The 15,524-nt window shown below is 49.2% G+C and overlaps 3 protein-coding genes across 3 annotated transcripts; 1 reads left to right on the top strand and 2 right to left on the bottom strand.

Annotated features, from left to right (window-relative positions):
• Positions 1-1,244: 1,244 nt before the first annotated feature.
• On the bottom strand, positions 1,245-2,402 carry LTR84_000296 (uncharacterized protein; the record flags this gene model as incomplete). Its single annotated transcript, XM_064843927.1, has 1 exon — positions 1,245-2,402. One exon carries the CDS (start codon positions 2,400-2,402, stop codon positions 1,245-1,247), a length of 1,158 nt encoding a protein of 385 aa, XP_064711787.1.
• A 2,634-nt stretch (positions 2,403-5,036) lies between these two features.
• On the top strand, positions 5,037-6,409 carry LTR84_000295 (uncharacterized protein; the record flags this gene model as incomplete). The annotated part of the gene is made up of 2 exons (XM_064843926.1): positions 5,037-5,044; positions 5,137-6,409. The coding sequence occupies 2 exons, from the start codon at positions 5,037-5,039 to the stop codon at positions 6,407-6,409; spliced, it is 1,281 nt and encodes a 426-aa protein (XP_064711786.1).
• A 1,718-nt stretch (positions 6,410-8,127) lies between these two features.
• Positions 8,128-14,851, bottom strand: LTR84_000294 (uncharacterized protein; the record flags this gene model as incomplete). The annotated part of the gene is made up of 6 exons (XM_064843925.1): positions 8,128-8,202; positions 8,266-13,023; positions 13,081-13,434; positions 13,488-14,153; positions 14,218-14,509; positions 14,562-14,851. The coding sequence occupies 6 exons, from the start codon at positions 14,849-14,851 to the stop codon at positions 8,128-8,130; spliced, it is 6,435 nt and encodes a 2,144-aa protein (XP_064711785.1).
• Between the last annotated feature and the right edge of the window lie 673 nt (positions 14,852-15,524).

Below are 15,524 nucleotides of genomic sequence, written 5' to 3'. Positions count from 1 at the left end.
GCTTGCGAGCATAACTAGTCTATCGAACGGCTCATGGCAACTACGAATGGGCTGAGTGTGCAATTAACCCCTCTCTTTGGCGAATACGTACTGCGACGTTGGGTTAGACGAGGGCTTCAACAACTGGATATCGCATTCTAACTACTCTCGCAACCACGCGGGCTTAGACAAATTCCATTCTTCATCGACACAGCTGGCCAGATGCTTGTCGCAGACGAAGAACCTTCTTTCGGAAACAGAGCAAGTCCGTGGGACTCGGCGTTTTGTGCCTTTAACATCTAAGTTGTGATATAGGAACCTCGATACGATGTCATTCCCACCTGGCATATACCCCCCAATACGGAACACGAGTACAAATCAATCAGTCACGCAATATCGAAGGCAACAAAGAGCACCATCCCCAAAGCAGTCACTCCAATGAATACCCCGAAATATCTGGGTTAGTTGACTCTAACCAGACCTGACTATAACGGTATAATGACCCGCATTTTCCTTTGGCTGAGTCACCTAATCAGTGTCATATATTGCTCGGTGGCCGGGCGTAGCCAAATGCTAGTCATGCGAGTCGCAAGCCGGGTCGGCTTCCTAAGAAAAAGAGTGTTGAACTTTGAAGCTTTATCTAATGCCACTTGGCATATTTAGCCCCTAGGTGGCCCCCGTGCGGCCCCCTCCAACCCCCACCATCCTACTTCATGCAGTATTCAGGATTCAGGAAGGGAAATCTAACAGGGGTTTGGAAACAATGAACTAGGGAATCAGAACCTCGGATTGATGGATCGGAGAATTGTGAGGCCACAGTTGCATTGGTGGAACGCACTCGTACTCTAGTACAATTACTGCTTTCCGAATGCGAAAGGTAAACCTATCGCACCCAAATGCAGGGTAAGATTAGCAAGATGAGGGATCTACACTCGATATCGTCCTGGCTGCGAATCAAGTCAGCATACACCCCGGGTGCCGCACCCATTCGCTACGCGAGGCAGGGCACGATCCCCAACGACGTGCCTTTTCGGTGTGTTCTTTTGGGACAATCTACGTGGTTACTCATGGCGGACCCGTGCTGCAAGGTGTCGTGGCACGCCCTGCATCCTTTTGACACTCTTGGCACAAGTAGGCGGCTTGCCAGTGGCTGGCTTTAGAAGGAGTCCTAGGGGGTTTCCCTGCATTTGCTATCAACGGAAGTTCAGAACGGTGGGGTTCCGAGCTAAGCTCAACGACGACCCGTGTCCATCTAACTACTGCTATCAGATACCACCCATCAAACTCGCAGAAAGTGCATGTATGTTCGCTTGTAAGCCTTCCAACAGCCTGTGCAAATAGTCCGCGGAATTGTCCCCTGCATGGCCGTCGCCTTTACGACAGTTTGGCGAATTCAACGATTTTTTGAAGGATACCAGCACACCCTGGATCTTGGCCAGCATTCTCGTCAGTATCACGCCGAGCACTAACCAACTTTCTTCGCCCTTGATTTCATAGCTGCCGAATGTGAACCTTGCGTTGTTTGAGTGGCTTTCTCCGTCTGCACATGACTTGGTGGTGCTAATACGTTGCTCGTCGTTGTCGAGGTGTGATTGCTTGTTGGATATACGCTGTGAAGCTTTCTGCAAAATTCGAGCAACGGTCCTGATACTCGTGACAGATAACAACAGCACCTCTCGATTTCGATCCTGTTGACACATTCGGCATTGGACACAAAGGTCCCATACTTTCAGTCCTTGGTCCACTCCATTCAGAACCATATCGAGGGTCAATTGATCAAACCCTTGCAGCAGCTCTTGCAGATGGGAAAGGAATTGGACGTGGCGCTGAAGGCAGTGGCATCTCAGTTCAGCCAGTGAAATATTGTCGGGGAGGAAAAGCGGAGGAGAGGCTGACATGCCCTGAGTGCTCTTTGTAGCTCCCATAGAGATGGCAGAGTCATAAGAATCTCGTGATTGGGGCATCGCAGGGCTTCCACTCCCTCCGCGGCTGTCGCTGTTGCTATGGCTATTGGTGGAGGTCTTCGACAATGGCTCGGAATAGGCTTGGAGTGAATTGGAATAAGCCATATCGTCGTGCTCGGATAATGGTGGGATGTAATCTCTTAGCGCGTCGGACATGGCGTTTCCAGATGCATCGACCGAATTGGGCATATTGCAGCCACGTTGCAGATCATCAAGACTGAAGTCAAGGTCAAAGACTGCTTGGATATCCATCGGATCGAGATTCATGTCATCTGGACCCAAGGGGAAAATCATGTGACCTTGAGTGGACAATGATGAGTACATGCCGTTGGAATGGTCAGAAAAGTCGTGTGTCGGGTTGAAGTCAAATGCCATATTGTTGACATATTTCTGCTGTTGTGAGTGCTGTTGTGAGTGTTCTAGTGGTGGTGAGAATGAGGGCCCTGTGAAGGATGCCATGGAAGACGTGGCTTTGGACAATGTGTTGCCACTTTCTGAGCAGTAGCTACTACTTCGATTGAGGACGTTGCCAGATGCTGACGGCTGTTGTTCTTGTTGCGGTGAACCGGTCGAATCGCACTGATCCCCGTGGGGTTTCGAGCTATCGACACTCTTCTTGTTGCGTGTTCCCTTTGGCCGGCCAGCCCGATTTGACTGACTGTATACGCACCGAGTGCCACAACGGATACATCGTGCACATGGGCTGTTGCCACAACACCTAGTCTTCGCGGCATGACAAACGTCACAAGCTAGACGAAGCTTTTTCGTGGAGCTCGAATTTTGAGAGGAGTCTTCCCCAAGTGAAGTGAAAGCGACCATGATTCCAGGAGTGGAGAGTGAGATGAATGGAGATGTGGTTTCGTCTTCGACAGCTTCTTCCGCTTAGATATGAGATCTTGGGATCATTCAAAATCTATGGAGCTCGCTTGAGCCTGTCTCGCGTTCACGTGCCGCTGATCGCGAATAGGTAAACTCTACCGATAACAGACAACAAACACCCTGGTTAAGATATATCTCCATGCCACCTTGCAAGCAGGCCAAGGCCGGAAGTTTTATGAAGGGGATCAACACAAGCAATCAAACGAGTGCTTGGGAAGCTTATGCGGTCTTGCTTGAGCTTGTGCATCAGCCGTGTCAGAGAAGTTGATCACCAATGAAACTCAGTGTGTGAGCACTAACAAGCAGGACTGAGGATACAGGTGGTATCTCGGTACAGTTTGATTGGGTAGGTGAACAGGCTTCACATGAATTCGTAGCTTGACGGCGAGATGGCATGATGCCCCGCCGTTGTAATTTTGCCCTAAGTCAAGATCGCACCGCTGCTAATGATGCGCAATTGCCAAGGATACCCTGCGATGGACAAGCATTTCCAAGTGAGCTTGTAATGGCTTGTCCTACATGAAGCCATGGTGTAACATTGAAGCTAGTCGATGATCTCTGATAGAGGATTGGTTGGGGCAATCCCAGCGTCCATGGGGTTAAAAGCAGGCTCTATTCTCTGCAAGCCATTGTTGATCCACAAGCCACTGCCGGAGGCCTCTCTCGTCACTTTGGAAGACCTTACCCTGCAGAAATTAAGCGAGAAACCGATAATCCACCGATCATTGATTTCTTCTAGCAACAAATGGCAAGTCCACCATGAGGATGGACATCTCTCCCTGACAACAAATCCTTCGGTCACCTACTAGAGTTTACCTGATTGGAACACTACCGCCCACATGATGAAACATGTGCTTGTGATAGCGCTCCTCCTGCCTTGATCCCTGTGCAGTTCGCAGTTCGCAGGTTGTCCATGTTCATCCGCTTCGCAATACCCGCTTCCTCAACAGTTATCGCCGCAATGGACTTCACATGTGGACCATTTGTTTCATCTTGGCAGTCTCAAGATACAGTTCCATAAAGGCTATCATTCCGGTCTATTTCACATGTTGCTCCATCAATCCCGGGACCATTCCCAAGGTAATCAGCAACTGCAAAAATCCTCCGAAGTATAAAACTCAACATTACCAGCTCTAATGGGTACTAGCTTTGACCGCGGTGCATTTCTTTTCAACGGCCATATTCAAGATCACGATGTGGTCAAGCAGAGGATGCACGCTAGTAACTTCTTCAAGGTCAAGATTTCACGGTAGTTGTGGAGCTATTCAGAGCGTGATAATGGAGAATATTGTAATATTGGTGCTTATCGCGTAGATACACTCATGAGGACTTCAAATGGGCCATGAAGAACTCCGGAAAACTAAGAGAAAGTCCTGAGTTATAAGCACATATTCCCTAGCAAGAGTTACGAAGTTTGACGCCAAAGTCCAGCTTCCCACAACATCAATAATTTTGTCTTCACAATGCTAGGTCCTACCGTTGTTCTGCTTTTCCTGGCATTGGTTGACGCTGCATCACTGCCAAGATACTCGGTGCAGCCTCGAGGCCTCCAATTAGCAAACAGCACATCGCCATGCTGGAATTTGACTCCTAGTGACATACAATCGCAAGGAGGATGCGCACATTCCCCAACTTCCAGGCAGTGCTGGGGTGATTATTCCATTGACACAAATTGGTACGATGATACGCCGTACACTGGGGTGACGAGAGAGTACTGGTTGATTGCGGAGAACATTACGATGGCCCCTGATGTAAGTAACATTCGGCATCCGGACAGTAACTCGACTTAGATGGTTCTAACACAAATGGTAAATCGTTTATAGGGATACGAACAACAAGTGTTAGTATTCAACGGCAGTATTCCTGGGCCAACAATTTTTGCAGACTGGGGTGACGATGGTAAGTTGCGGGATTTCCCTAACCCCTGGAACTCCGTCCCAGGGGTCGAAAAGGGGTGTGCAAGGCTGAATATAAGGCTCCTACAGTCGTCATCCACGTGACCAATGCGATGCTGGACAATGGGACAGCCATCCATTGGCATGGCTTGAGACAACTCAATAATAATGAGTTCGATGGGGTACCAGGAGTTACGCAATGTCCAATTGTATGTTCCCTTGACTGACCTCGGAATTCTTAGCCTCGGTTCTATAAGTTGTTGCTGACAATCATAGTCCCCAGGTCAGACTTACACTTACAAGTGGCGAGCCACTCAATATGGTACGGTAAGTACTTCTGGGGACAAACTCTATGGCCTAGCCAAATGACGGCTCCAGTACTAATATGGCCAAAAGACATGGTACCACTCACATTTCAGCTTCCAATATTCGGCTGGTCTGTTCGGTCCGATCATCATAAATGGTCCCGCCACGGCCAACTACGACGAAGATCTCGGCGCGCTCATGCTTATGGACTGGGCGCATATCTCAACCTTCAACGAATGGTGGTGGGATCGTCCAAAGACAGGCCCACCTGCGCAAGCCAACTCGCTTATCAATGGTAGCAACGTATTTGACTGCCACCAGGATAACACCACACAGTGCCAGGGCAAAGGCGAGGTCGGTCAGCGTTTCGAGATGAACTTTGAATCTGGAAAAAGGTACCGTCTCCGACTCGTCAACACGGGTCTGTATTCCCACTTCAGGTTTGCCATCGACGGACACAACCTGACCGTCATCGCAAATGACCTTGTCCCTATCCAACCATACACGACAGACAGCTTGATTATCTCAATGGGACAGCGGTACGATGTCATCGTCGAAGCGAATGCACCTCCCAGCGAGTACTGGATCCGTCCAATCTGGCAGCGTTCATGTTGTGACAATGATGCCTGGAACAACACTCTTGGGATTGTACGCTATGACACCAATTCCACCGCTTTGCCAACTACAACAAATCCGGCAACTGAGTACAAGTCACAGTGCGAAGACGAGCCATTTGAGAAACTTGTCCCATACGTTGCTCTAGATGTACCGGCCCCGGACTCAGTCTCATTGTTGAATCTGAACTACAGCTTTGTCCCTATGCCGGCCGGATTCCTCTTCACATTGAACAATTCCTACATATGGGTCAACTTCTCCGCACCAACCGATTTGATGATCTCAGAGCAGAACACAAGCTGGCCTAACACAGGCTACACTCCCCAGAAAGGATTTACTAATTACGATGCCATACCTCTTGCAATCGCTGACGAATGGGTCTACTTTGGGATCCAAGACATCTCCCATCGAAATAGATCTCATCCCATGCATCTACACGGACACGACTACTTCGTACTTGCGCAAGGCTTTGGGCCCCTGAATAACACCGTAAATCTGACTTTATCGAATCCACCTCGTAGAGATGTGGCAACCGTTCCGCTGAACGGTTACATGGTCATGGCTTTCAAGACAGATAACCCTGGTGCCTGGCTGATGCATTGTCACATTGCTGCTCATTCAAGTGAAGGACTAGGCTTGCAGTTTGTCGAGCGACAAGATGAGATCATGGCAACTTTTACAGATCCTTTCGCGCTAAGAAACACTTGTGATACTTGGAGGACTTACTGGAACAATGATGAGGTTTATATGCAAGAAGATGCTGGCATATAGGTTCAGTATTTGAGAACAGAGGCAGCAAGGCGCCTATGAGAAATGTCGATCGTGATCGTTGCACTCTTGCCAGCCTCTTGTCAGAGGTGCATGCATACAATTGGAAATACTGTTTTGGGCATACAGAAGTCATTATAATGACTGTGAATGAGTCGTAAAGGGATGGGAAATATAAGAACAATTCCTCACTAAAAAAAATAGGTGTGGTTATGTGGTGCAAATCGACCCCGATGCAAGGCTACGCATGATTTCGATGTTCGCCCCCACTTGAAATTGACTCCTCTTGCACGGCATCTGCAAATTTTCACATTTCCCTCATCACCCAACAGCTGCTATCAACGCCATCTTCTGTGATCTGATGCACAAAGCTCTGAAGTCAGTAAGTTGTGACATCCTGACCGTAGATCAATCAACGTGAGTTCAGAGGACAAGTCGGCTGACAACTCAACCTCCAAAATGACATCAAGCACAATCAGGCTCTGACAAAGATAAAACAGGTTTGCAAGCAGCTATTCCACCAGGGAGCAAAATTGGCCTCCATTGAAGATGCGTGCTTCTAGAGAGCACCCGACAGGCCATGGATACCAGCTAGACAACGGCGCTGCTTGCAGAGCAGTTAAGCAAGCGCTCGATCCGAGCGTCTAAGCTCCCTCCATCGACCAGGACTCATTGGCAGAGGCATCTGGACATGAGCTAAAGTAGCTGTATTTGACATCTGAAAGCATCAATACAGCACTTCTACTGTGCAGCCTCATTGGAACGAGGGGAGGACACCCCAGTCAATGCACGCCCCAGCGAGGTCGCTCCTCACCAGTGAGAAGGCGTGGATCACTGGCAGCGTGGCCGTTGACATCACCCTGCACACGTGGACCCCTGCTCTGGTGTCGGCCAGTGTACCTCGGTCACTTCAGTTATCTACGTCGGTTGATTTCAAGGTGCAGGGCTTGAGGCTTTCAGGTCACTTCAGTGCCGGGTAGCCCGAAGCCATGATCGGTTCCTGCGCATGCAGTGGTCTCCACCCAAGGTTGTGCATTGTGGCGCCGCTGCTACGACATGTATACTGACCCTTTGGTCTAACCAACGATGTGGATCTACTCTGGCGATCTTAGTTTTTGGTTACTCAAGACCATGAATGGAATGCAGAAGCGACGATTGTCCCTATCTGGCAGGAGCTTGCGATGGAAATCAGCTCCCAGAGTCGAGAAGTGAAGATTTTGACTGCATTTGTTCTCGGATGCCTGAGCTTAAGACGAGCATCACCCTGAAACATGAAAGGTCTGATATTTGAAACTTGGTGATGATGGTGGTGGTGGTGGTGGTCAAAATACTCCGACAATCTCAAGAGGTCGTGATCAGCGTTGTTAATGCCGATTGTGTCCAAGAAAACAATGATGAGCTGGTGATCAGGGCTGTGTAGTACTAAGAGTCGATTGATGAAGTTATGGCTGAAACTATGGTGTTTATCAAATCAACTCAAACCGCGCGTGGACGCTGTATCGAAAGCACGAGGCCCCTCTCTGCTAACAAATTCATTCTTATCCATGGTATGACTTTCTTCAAGCACAAATCTCGGGATGCTACAACACCGCTGCTACACTTAGTTGCCTGTTCTGCGACTTTCTCATGCCAGCTATCTATCAAACCAAAACCCGTCTAAGTACTCCACCGTTTCTTTGAACCCAGAAGACCACGCCCAAAAAACCCACCATTCTGTAGGTTCATGCGGCCGTCTTCCAATCGATACCGACAGCTTCGTCAACGGCGCCAGCGATAGCGCGGCTGAGCGATGAGCACTGTAACCTCAGTCAGTTGACAATTTCAGGGTAGGGTCTGACTAGCAAAATTTAAAGACTCACGTGAGGAGGATGAACCATACTAAAATGGTTTCCATCAACTGAACAACACTGCATCTTTGAACTTGCCAACAGTTTGTCCCACCCGTTAGCTCCTGGATTAGCTTTTGGCTTCAGCAACCAAGACGCAACGGGGTCAGAGAGGTCCAGCCCGGCGACTTCTGCTCCCGGGAAATCTTCGAAAACACCCCGACCGGCCCATATCACAGAAGTCAGTGGAGAGCGACCGGCTGGAAGCGGTTGCGGCGAGTACTGCATCACTGCACGAATAGTGCCTTGGAAATGCTGGACAAGCCATTCAGGAGCAGAACTCGATTTTCCTTCGCCAGCGATCACACCAGACTTGCAGACGTAGTCCAGGACGTCTTGTGGCATGGGACCGTAGTCCAGGCGGCATGGCGAGTCGATGAGAATGAGCTTAGAGACCACTTCTCCGGCAGAAATGAGGTGCTTGGCGGCTTCGTACGCATACATACCACCAGCAGACCAGCCTGCAAGGATGTAAGGACCCTTGGGCAGGCGTGATTGAACTTCGGAGGTCATTATTAACGCGGCTTCCTCGAGCGAGCAAGTGTATTCTGCGGGATATCTGAGAAATGGACTGTCAATGGCATAGACACAAGTATTCGACGCGATGTCTGGCAGCTCCCTGTATGATGTGGCCGAGCCACTTCCATCTGGGAAGAGGAAGATGGTTTTGGAAGCAGTTTTTGGATTTCCTTGGAGCAAGAATGATTTCGCACTCCTTTTGGTCCTCATGGTAGAGGAAGGCTTGGATTGGTGTGACTCTACGGCTGGTGCCAGCGGCTTCAGATCAGGGAGAGGCAAGAGATTCAGAGCTCCTTTGATGCCTTTCAGTGAGGGATTTTCGGCTAACACGTCCGAAGGAATCTCAATTCCCAACTTCTCCCTCAAGGCTGCAACAATACTTAGACTCATCAACGAGTCGACACCCAGCGTAGAGAGGTCATCTGCCGATAAAAGTTCGTCCACGTCGACTCCAATTTGCTCCGCGAGAGTGGCGTGAAGGATCTCAACCATGTCTGCAGTCTTGTTTGCTGTCAATGGGTCAAAGTCCACTATTGGACTATGTTGACCAGAATTAGGAGAGGTCCCTAATGATGACTCAGAAGTTGCATCTTGGCTCGCGGTGTCATTGAGGAATGTTTTGAGATCACCAACTGTACCACAGTCTGCGAACGTTGACTGTGGCAAGTCAATACCAGTCGACTCCCGCACCTTGGAAAGAATAGTCAGAGACAAAAGAGAATCGACGCCTAGATCCGAAAAATTGTTGTCGTCATTAAGTTCCCCAACCTCGATTCCGATTTCCTGGGCCATAATTCTTATCACCCGAGCAAATTCTGTTTCTTTGTCGGCAGGAGGTGCGGGAGAAGTGATAGATTGTTTCTGTTGCCCTTTCGCATGAGCTTGTGGTCTCAAAGCGCTGGTCGATGCCTTGCAACTGATTTTCGCTGTGATCGTTGGTGATTTACTGGTAGTGGACGGCTGCAAGTGTGGAGCCAGCATCGTTTGGAGTAAAGAACTTGGGACCTTCTGGAACATAACATCTCCAAACAGGCCAATCATGATGTTCTCCTGGAAGACGGACACATTGCCAGCCATCACTGTCTTGTCAAATTTCTGCATTTTGACGTGTACCTTGAATGGCTGAGTGCTATCGAAAGGACCGACCAGTTGTAGTGAGCCCCAGCCATGGGAGATATAGACATCTGAGCTCAAATCGGTAGTACCGATACCGTTCATAACGAATCCTGCCACTTGAGCCAGGTTATCGATCCAGACTGGGGATACGACGAAGTTATCGCCAATGTCCATGTTTTCACGGAACTTGACGATAGCACTGGCCTCTAGCTCATCCGTATCAACCAAGACCTCTTGCATGCCTTGGTAGATGGGGCTGTAATCAACCAGTTGAGAAAACAGATGGTAGGCCATCTTGTTTAACATCTTGTTCGTCGTACCACTGCCAACCCCGCGTTCAAGATCTTCAATTCTTTTGCGTACCAAGTATGCCGACCTAGACCAGCCATGTAGCCAAGTCTTGTCGTTACCGTACTCGATCGTGCATTTGGCTATGGGAGTAAACTTTCTCGTTTGAGGACTTTCTGAATTGAAGTCAATGCTAATTATTCCTCTTTCCAGATTCGTCGTTGCACTAATGCGAAGGAGTTGCGGCGTAGAGACATGGTCCAATGCGGCCGTAACGGAGCCTAATATTGTCATGTTCGTCACATTAATCCCTGTTGTTGAAACTTTGAGTTCGTAGTTCTTTCGAACAAAGTCAGCCACAGAGAGTGCCATATCGGCGTAAACACCGGCAGGACAAAGTGCACTGCCGTGTATCTTATGGCCGGAGATGAGCTTGTGGAGTATTGGTTCCGATAGATCTGTCTCAAAAGTCAAGACAACATCAGAGCCATGACTTTCTTTGGACACCAACGTATGCAGAGTGGTAGTGATGATGGAAGGTGCATTTGGTGTACTGTGGTTCGTAGACTGAATTGACATGCCATCACCTTTTCTTAATGCCCAGTCATGCTTGTAAGGAAGCCAATAATTCTTCTCGTCGAAAGAGTATACGGGAGTATGTAGTAAATTCAGTGAGTGCTCGAAGTCCCGATGATACTCGTTCCATTCAATGTCAAAGCCGTAGTTGTACAACGAGGTTAGACCTCTGGCCGCACTAACCCACGGGCTTTCGTTGGGGCGAAGTGAATGAATCAGTCGAGAATGACCCAGGGTTTTTTGAATCATGCCCAAGCATATTGGCTTTGGTCCAACTTCAACCCAAGCAGTGTTTTCATTAGCCAGCCCTTTAGTTTCGGCAATTTTCAAAGCAGCGACAAAGTTCACAGAGTCTCGAGCATGCCTCCGGATGTAAGCAGGTCCAATCTGCCCATCTTCATGGACAACGGTGCCGAGCAGGGGAGACAGGAGGGGTATCTGGGGTGTCATATACCTCACAGTACCCGCTACAGCCTCTAATTCTGCAAGAATTGGGTCAACCTGGGCAGAGTGAAACGCGAACGGCGTGTTGAGGATGACACTCTTGATACCTGAACTCTTCAACAGTTCCCGAGCCTTTTCAAGAACTTCGTTACGACCGCTGAGTACCGTGTCTGTTGGACCATTCAAGCACGCAATCTCAGTGTCGTCGATCAGCTTACCGAGGTGATATCTCAATGTCTCCAAGTCAGCTTGAATCGAGAGCATGCAGTGAGTGCCCTGCGTGCACTGATTTTCCAGGAGTCGGGCCCGTTGACCAACGAGATAGATTGTATCGCTTGCAGAGAGTATCCCTGATGCGAATAGTGCTGCATACTCTCCTAGGCTGTGGCCAATGACGGCTGTAGGAGCTATGCCCCAAGCGATCCACAAGCGGTAGAGACTGATTTGCACACAGGTGATCGCAAGCTGTGTTTGAGTTGGGGTCAGATCACTCAAGTCACTATCGCAACGTTCGAGAATTGGCATAAAGCTGGGAAATCCATAATCGAGACAAATTCGATTGAACCGAATAATATCAGACCTGAACTGTTGTGACATCTCAAAAAGCTCCTTCGCAAGAGGGGCGTACAAAGAGCCTTGTCCAGTGAATGTGAATATGAGACTTGCTGACTTAGATTTCCTCTTCAAATCATGATCCTGGACTGCGCTAAGACGGCTTTCCAGTTGTGACATTGATGATGCTGTCAACGCAAATCTTGTCGAGAAATGCATACGGCGGGCGGTCGTGGTATAGGAGAGGTCTGACAGCTGAGTGTCCGGATGGTCTCGAAGATATCTTAATAAGTTCTGGACATTCTCGTTCGCTGATTTCGAGGTTTTCGCAGATATAGCAATTATATGCTCAGACCTTTCGTCAGCCTTGCCGTTGCGTATCGCGGTGGGAGCTTCTTCTAATAGTATGGCGGTGTTTCCACCTGCAGCACCAAAGTTATTGACCATGAGGCGCCGTTTGCGGCCAGTTCGGCGAGGAAACTCGATAGGACCGTCCAGCGCTATTTGGATTTGTCGTTCTTTCAGGTTCGGAAATGTATGATTAATGATGCCACTTTTGATCCCGACATGTGGAGGAATTTTCTGCTCTCGTAATACGAGCAGGGTCTTGATCAAAGCCACTAAACCGGAAGCTGATTCAGAGTGTCCAACGTTGGATTTGACCGCGCCCAAGAGGAGAGGGTTTTCCTTTAGCCGCCTTGGTGAATCAGGAGCGAAGACATTGCTCACAGAACTCATCTCCGCAGCGTCTCCAGCCTGGGTTCCGGTGCCATGCATTTCAACATAGTCGATATCAAAGGGTTGAAGGCCAGCATCGTTGAGCAATTTTCTATAGAGAACTTCTTGCGTAGGCCCATGTGGATGAGTGATAGAAGTCGAGGCGGCAGAGTAGTTAGTACCTGCAGCCAGGATGACTGCCAGGACATTGTCATTGTCGGCTTTCGCGTCAGATAGACGCTTGATCACGACTGTTGCAATTGCTTCTCCCCGGCAGTAGCCGTCCGCTGCATCATCGAATGTTTTGCAATTGCCTGTGTGGTTCAGAAAGTGACCGCGGCTGAGACCACAGAAGGTATCTGCGCTCGTGAAGAGAGTCATGCCGCCAACAACAGCAGTGTCGCAATCGTTTGCCCATAACGCCGTACACGCCACGTTCAGAGCAACGGCACTGGACGAACAAGCAGTGTCAATACTCATACTGGGGCCCCCAAATTTGAAATGGTGATTGATGCGACCCTAGCGATATTGATCAGTCAAAATTTCGGTTCATACGGGCACACCTGTAACACATACCGGTCCAAAGGCACGATCATTTCCAGAAATATAATAAGTCTGAACATCTTGAGAAGCATTCCATTCGCGGTAATCATCACCTGTCTGCCCATAGTACGTACCGATACGTTCAAGTTGCGTAGAAGGTGTCCGATTTGGTACAAAACCGGACATCTCGAGTGCTTCAAACGCAGTAGTCAAAGCAAAGCGTTGCTGAGGATCGGTCTGCTCGGCTTCCCTTGGAGACATGTTGAAGAAGCGTGCATCAAATAGGCCCGGCTCCTTGATGAAACACCCATAAGGAGATCCCGTAGGGTTTTTGGCATTCCCGTCCTTGCTTACATAGACTTCTGGGTCAAATCGGTCTGAAGGGATCTGTGAATAGGTCAACTGCAAGCTCCTGTCTTAGTGGCTGTCAAATTCCATACCACTTTTACCGTATCTATACCAGCTTCAAGTAAATTCCACAACTCCTCGTGACTGGTAGCTTCCGGAAATCTACCAGCCATGCCCACTATCGCGATAGGCTCGTTTGCGGTCAGCCCCTTTTGATCAGGGTTTATGGAAGCAAAAGTTCCATCAAATAGGGCATTCACTTGTGCACCCCTCTTCAGGGATGAGACTAGGCTGGCAGCAGCAAGTGTCGGGCCATAAGCACGCAAATTCCAGTCCGAAGTGGATTGCTTAGATACATTGTCCATGCATCCTGCAACAACATTGCTCCATTGGATAGGAGCCTTCAGGACATCGTGAATAATTGCCTTCAGCAAGTCACGACCGTTCGTGGCAGAGTAGTATGCTCCTGTCACGGGTGAAAGCAATCGCAGGTTCGTACCGAGCGGCAGTGGTTTGTGATAAGGACTCAAAACAGAGCCGGAGAGATTCAGGATATGGTCGATGTCTTCATCTGAGTAGAGGTGCGGTGCATGATAAGGAGTGTAAATAGGAAGCCTTTGGTAGGAGCTAGGTGGTGCAAGTCTTCCATTAGTGCTCAGTCGCTCCCCGAGCCTGTCGAGTGTCGAGGGTGGCCCTTGAATTGTGAGACCCTTCCCGAATGCAGCGCTAATGTAGCTTCGTTTGCGCGCAGCTACTCCCTAAGATCATCATCAGACGACGGAGCAATGATTTGGAAGACAAAATTGATGGAGCATTCCTTACTTCCTCTCGATGAAAAGTATTCAGTGCTTCGGTTTCACCTAGCCCCGTGGCACGAGGGACTTGCATTGCCCACGTCTCCGATTTATCACCAAGCTCTAAATCATCTCTAACCGTGGTTGCCAGCAGTCCTGTGCGGAAAGCCAAGCGGACCGACTCTATAGCCAACGGAAGGAGTTCATTCAGGTTGCGCGAAACGCTGACGGCGACCGCTGATAGCTGACCCACACAGAGGCCAACAACGAAGGATGAAGGTGTGTTCGGATAAGGTTCCTCTGGATGAGACTCGTGCCAACTGCCACACTATGGTAAGCATGCCTAATTTCAAATTACATCGTAAATCCAACCTGATGAATTGTCCCAATTGAATAATGACAAGCATTGCCGGTGCCAGGCATTGATTGTCGAGCGGTAGTTTCTCACTGGATGGCTGGACTAGCCGCTCGAGCTCTGGGATATCGGGCATACCCTTCCGATCCGACACAGGAATCTTCGATATTTCATCTTGGATAGTAAGTCTCGCCTTGTGCAAGAACACAGAGAGAAGCGAACGAGGACCTCGAGCCTGGAGAATCTGGGAATAGGAGGGATGCAATGGAAGAGAGCCATCTCCAAAGAAAGATATCTGTCCAGCCATGGTCACACCTTCCCTCTTCCTTCCTTTGTGGAAAATGGGGAAGATGGCGGGTACTGGCGTATCCTATTTCAAGGCTTGGTCCCTAGTGACAGGACTTCTTCTGGTATATAGGATATCATTCTTACACGAAGGGCATCACAATTGACCATAAGGGGTGTGGTGGCTCCTCGGGCATGGCTGCTAAACCTTGAAAAGTACCGACAATCACTAGTATTTGTTTTGACCGGTGCATTGAAGCTGGTCTTAGTGGCTCATATCCAAGTGGCCTGGTGTGCAATGGTCCGACCGGCGTTCATGTTGGTCCTGACTTAGGTACGGAGTGGTTTACTTGAGCCCCACGTCGGGAACTCGAAACGATGAATACTCGTCTAGGATTGTCCGTTCATCAGGTGGTTCCATCTTCAAGCAAGGTCGGGAGCCGGTGTCCTAGTGACTGTGAGAAGGGGTGTCCGTACGAGATCAAGTTTGCAGAAAAAGAGCACGCAATAGAACTGAAAGTTCGAAGCTGGATGACAGCTTGCGACGCCAAGCATTTTGATAGACACCAGACACCCAACACCTACCTAGGTAGAATGTGTTTTTAGCCAGTGCGGGGGATAAACGGGAGTGTGTGGTTAATACGCCTAAAGTGGGGAGCACGATAGGGGGCCGAGAGGTATCTGGCCAAGTTGTT

Source organism: Exophiala bonariae (genome assembly GCF_035927105.1).
Source record: "Exophiala bonariae strain CCFEE 5792 chromosome Unknown scaffold_1, whole genome shotgun sequence".
NCBI classification, from domain to species: domain Eukaryota; kingdom Fungi; phylum Ascomycota; class Eurotiomycetes; order Chaetothyriales; family Herpotrichiellaceae; genus Exophiala; species Exophiala bonariae.
Note: the sequence above shows the minus strand (reverse complement) of the source record. Positions and strands in the feature narration are given on the sequence as shown.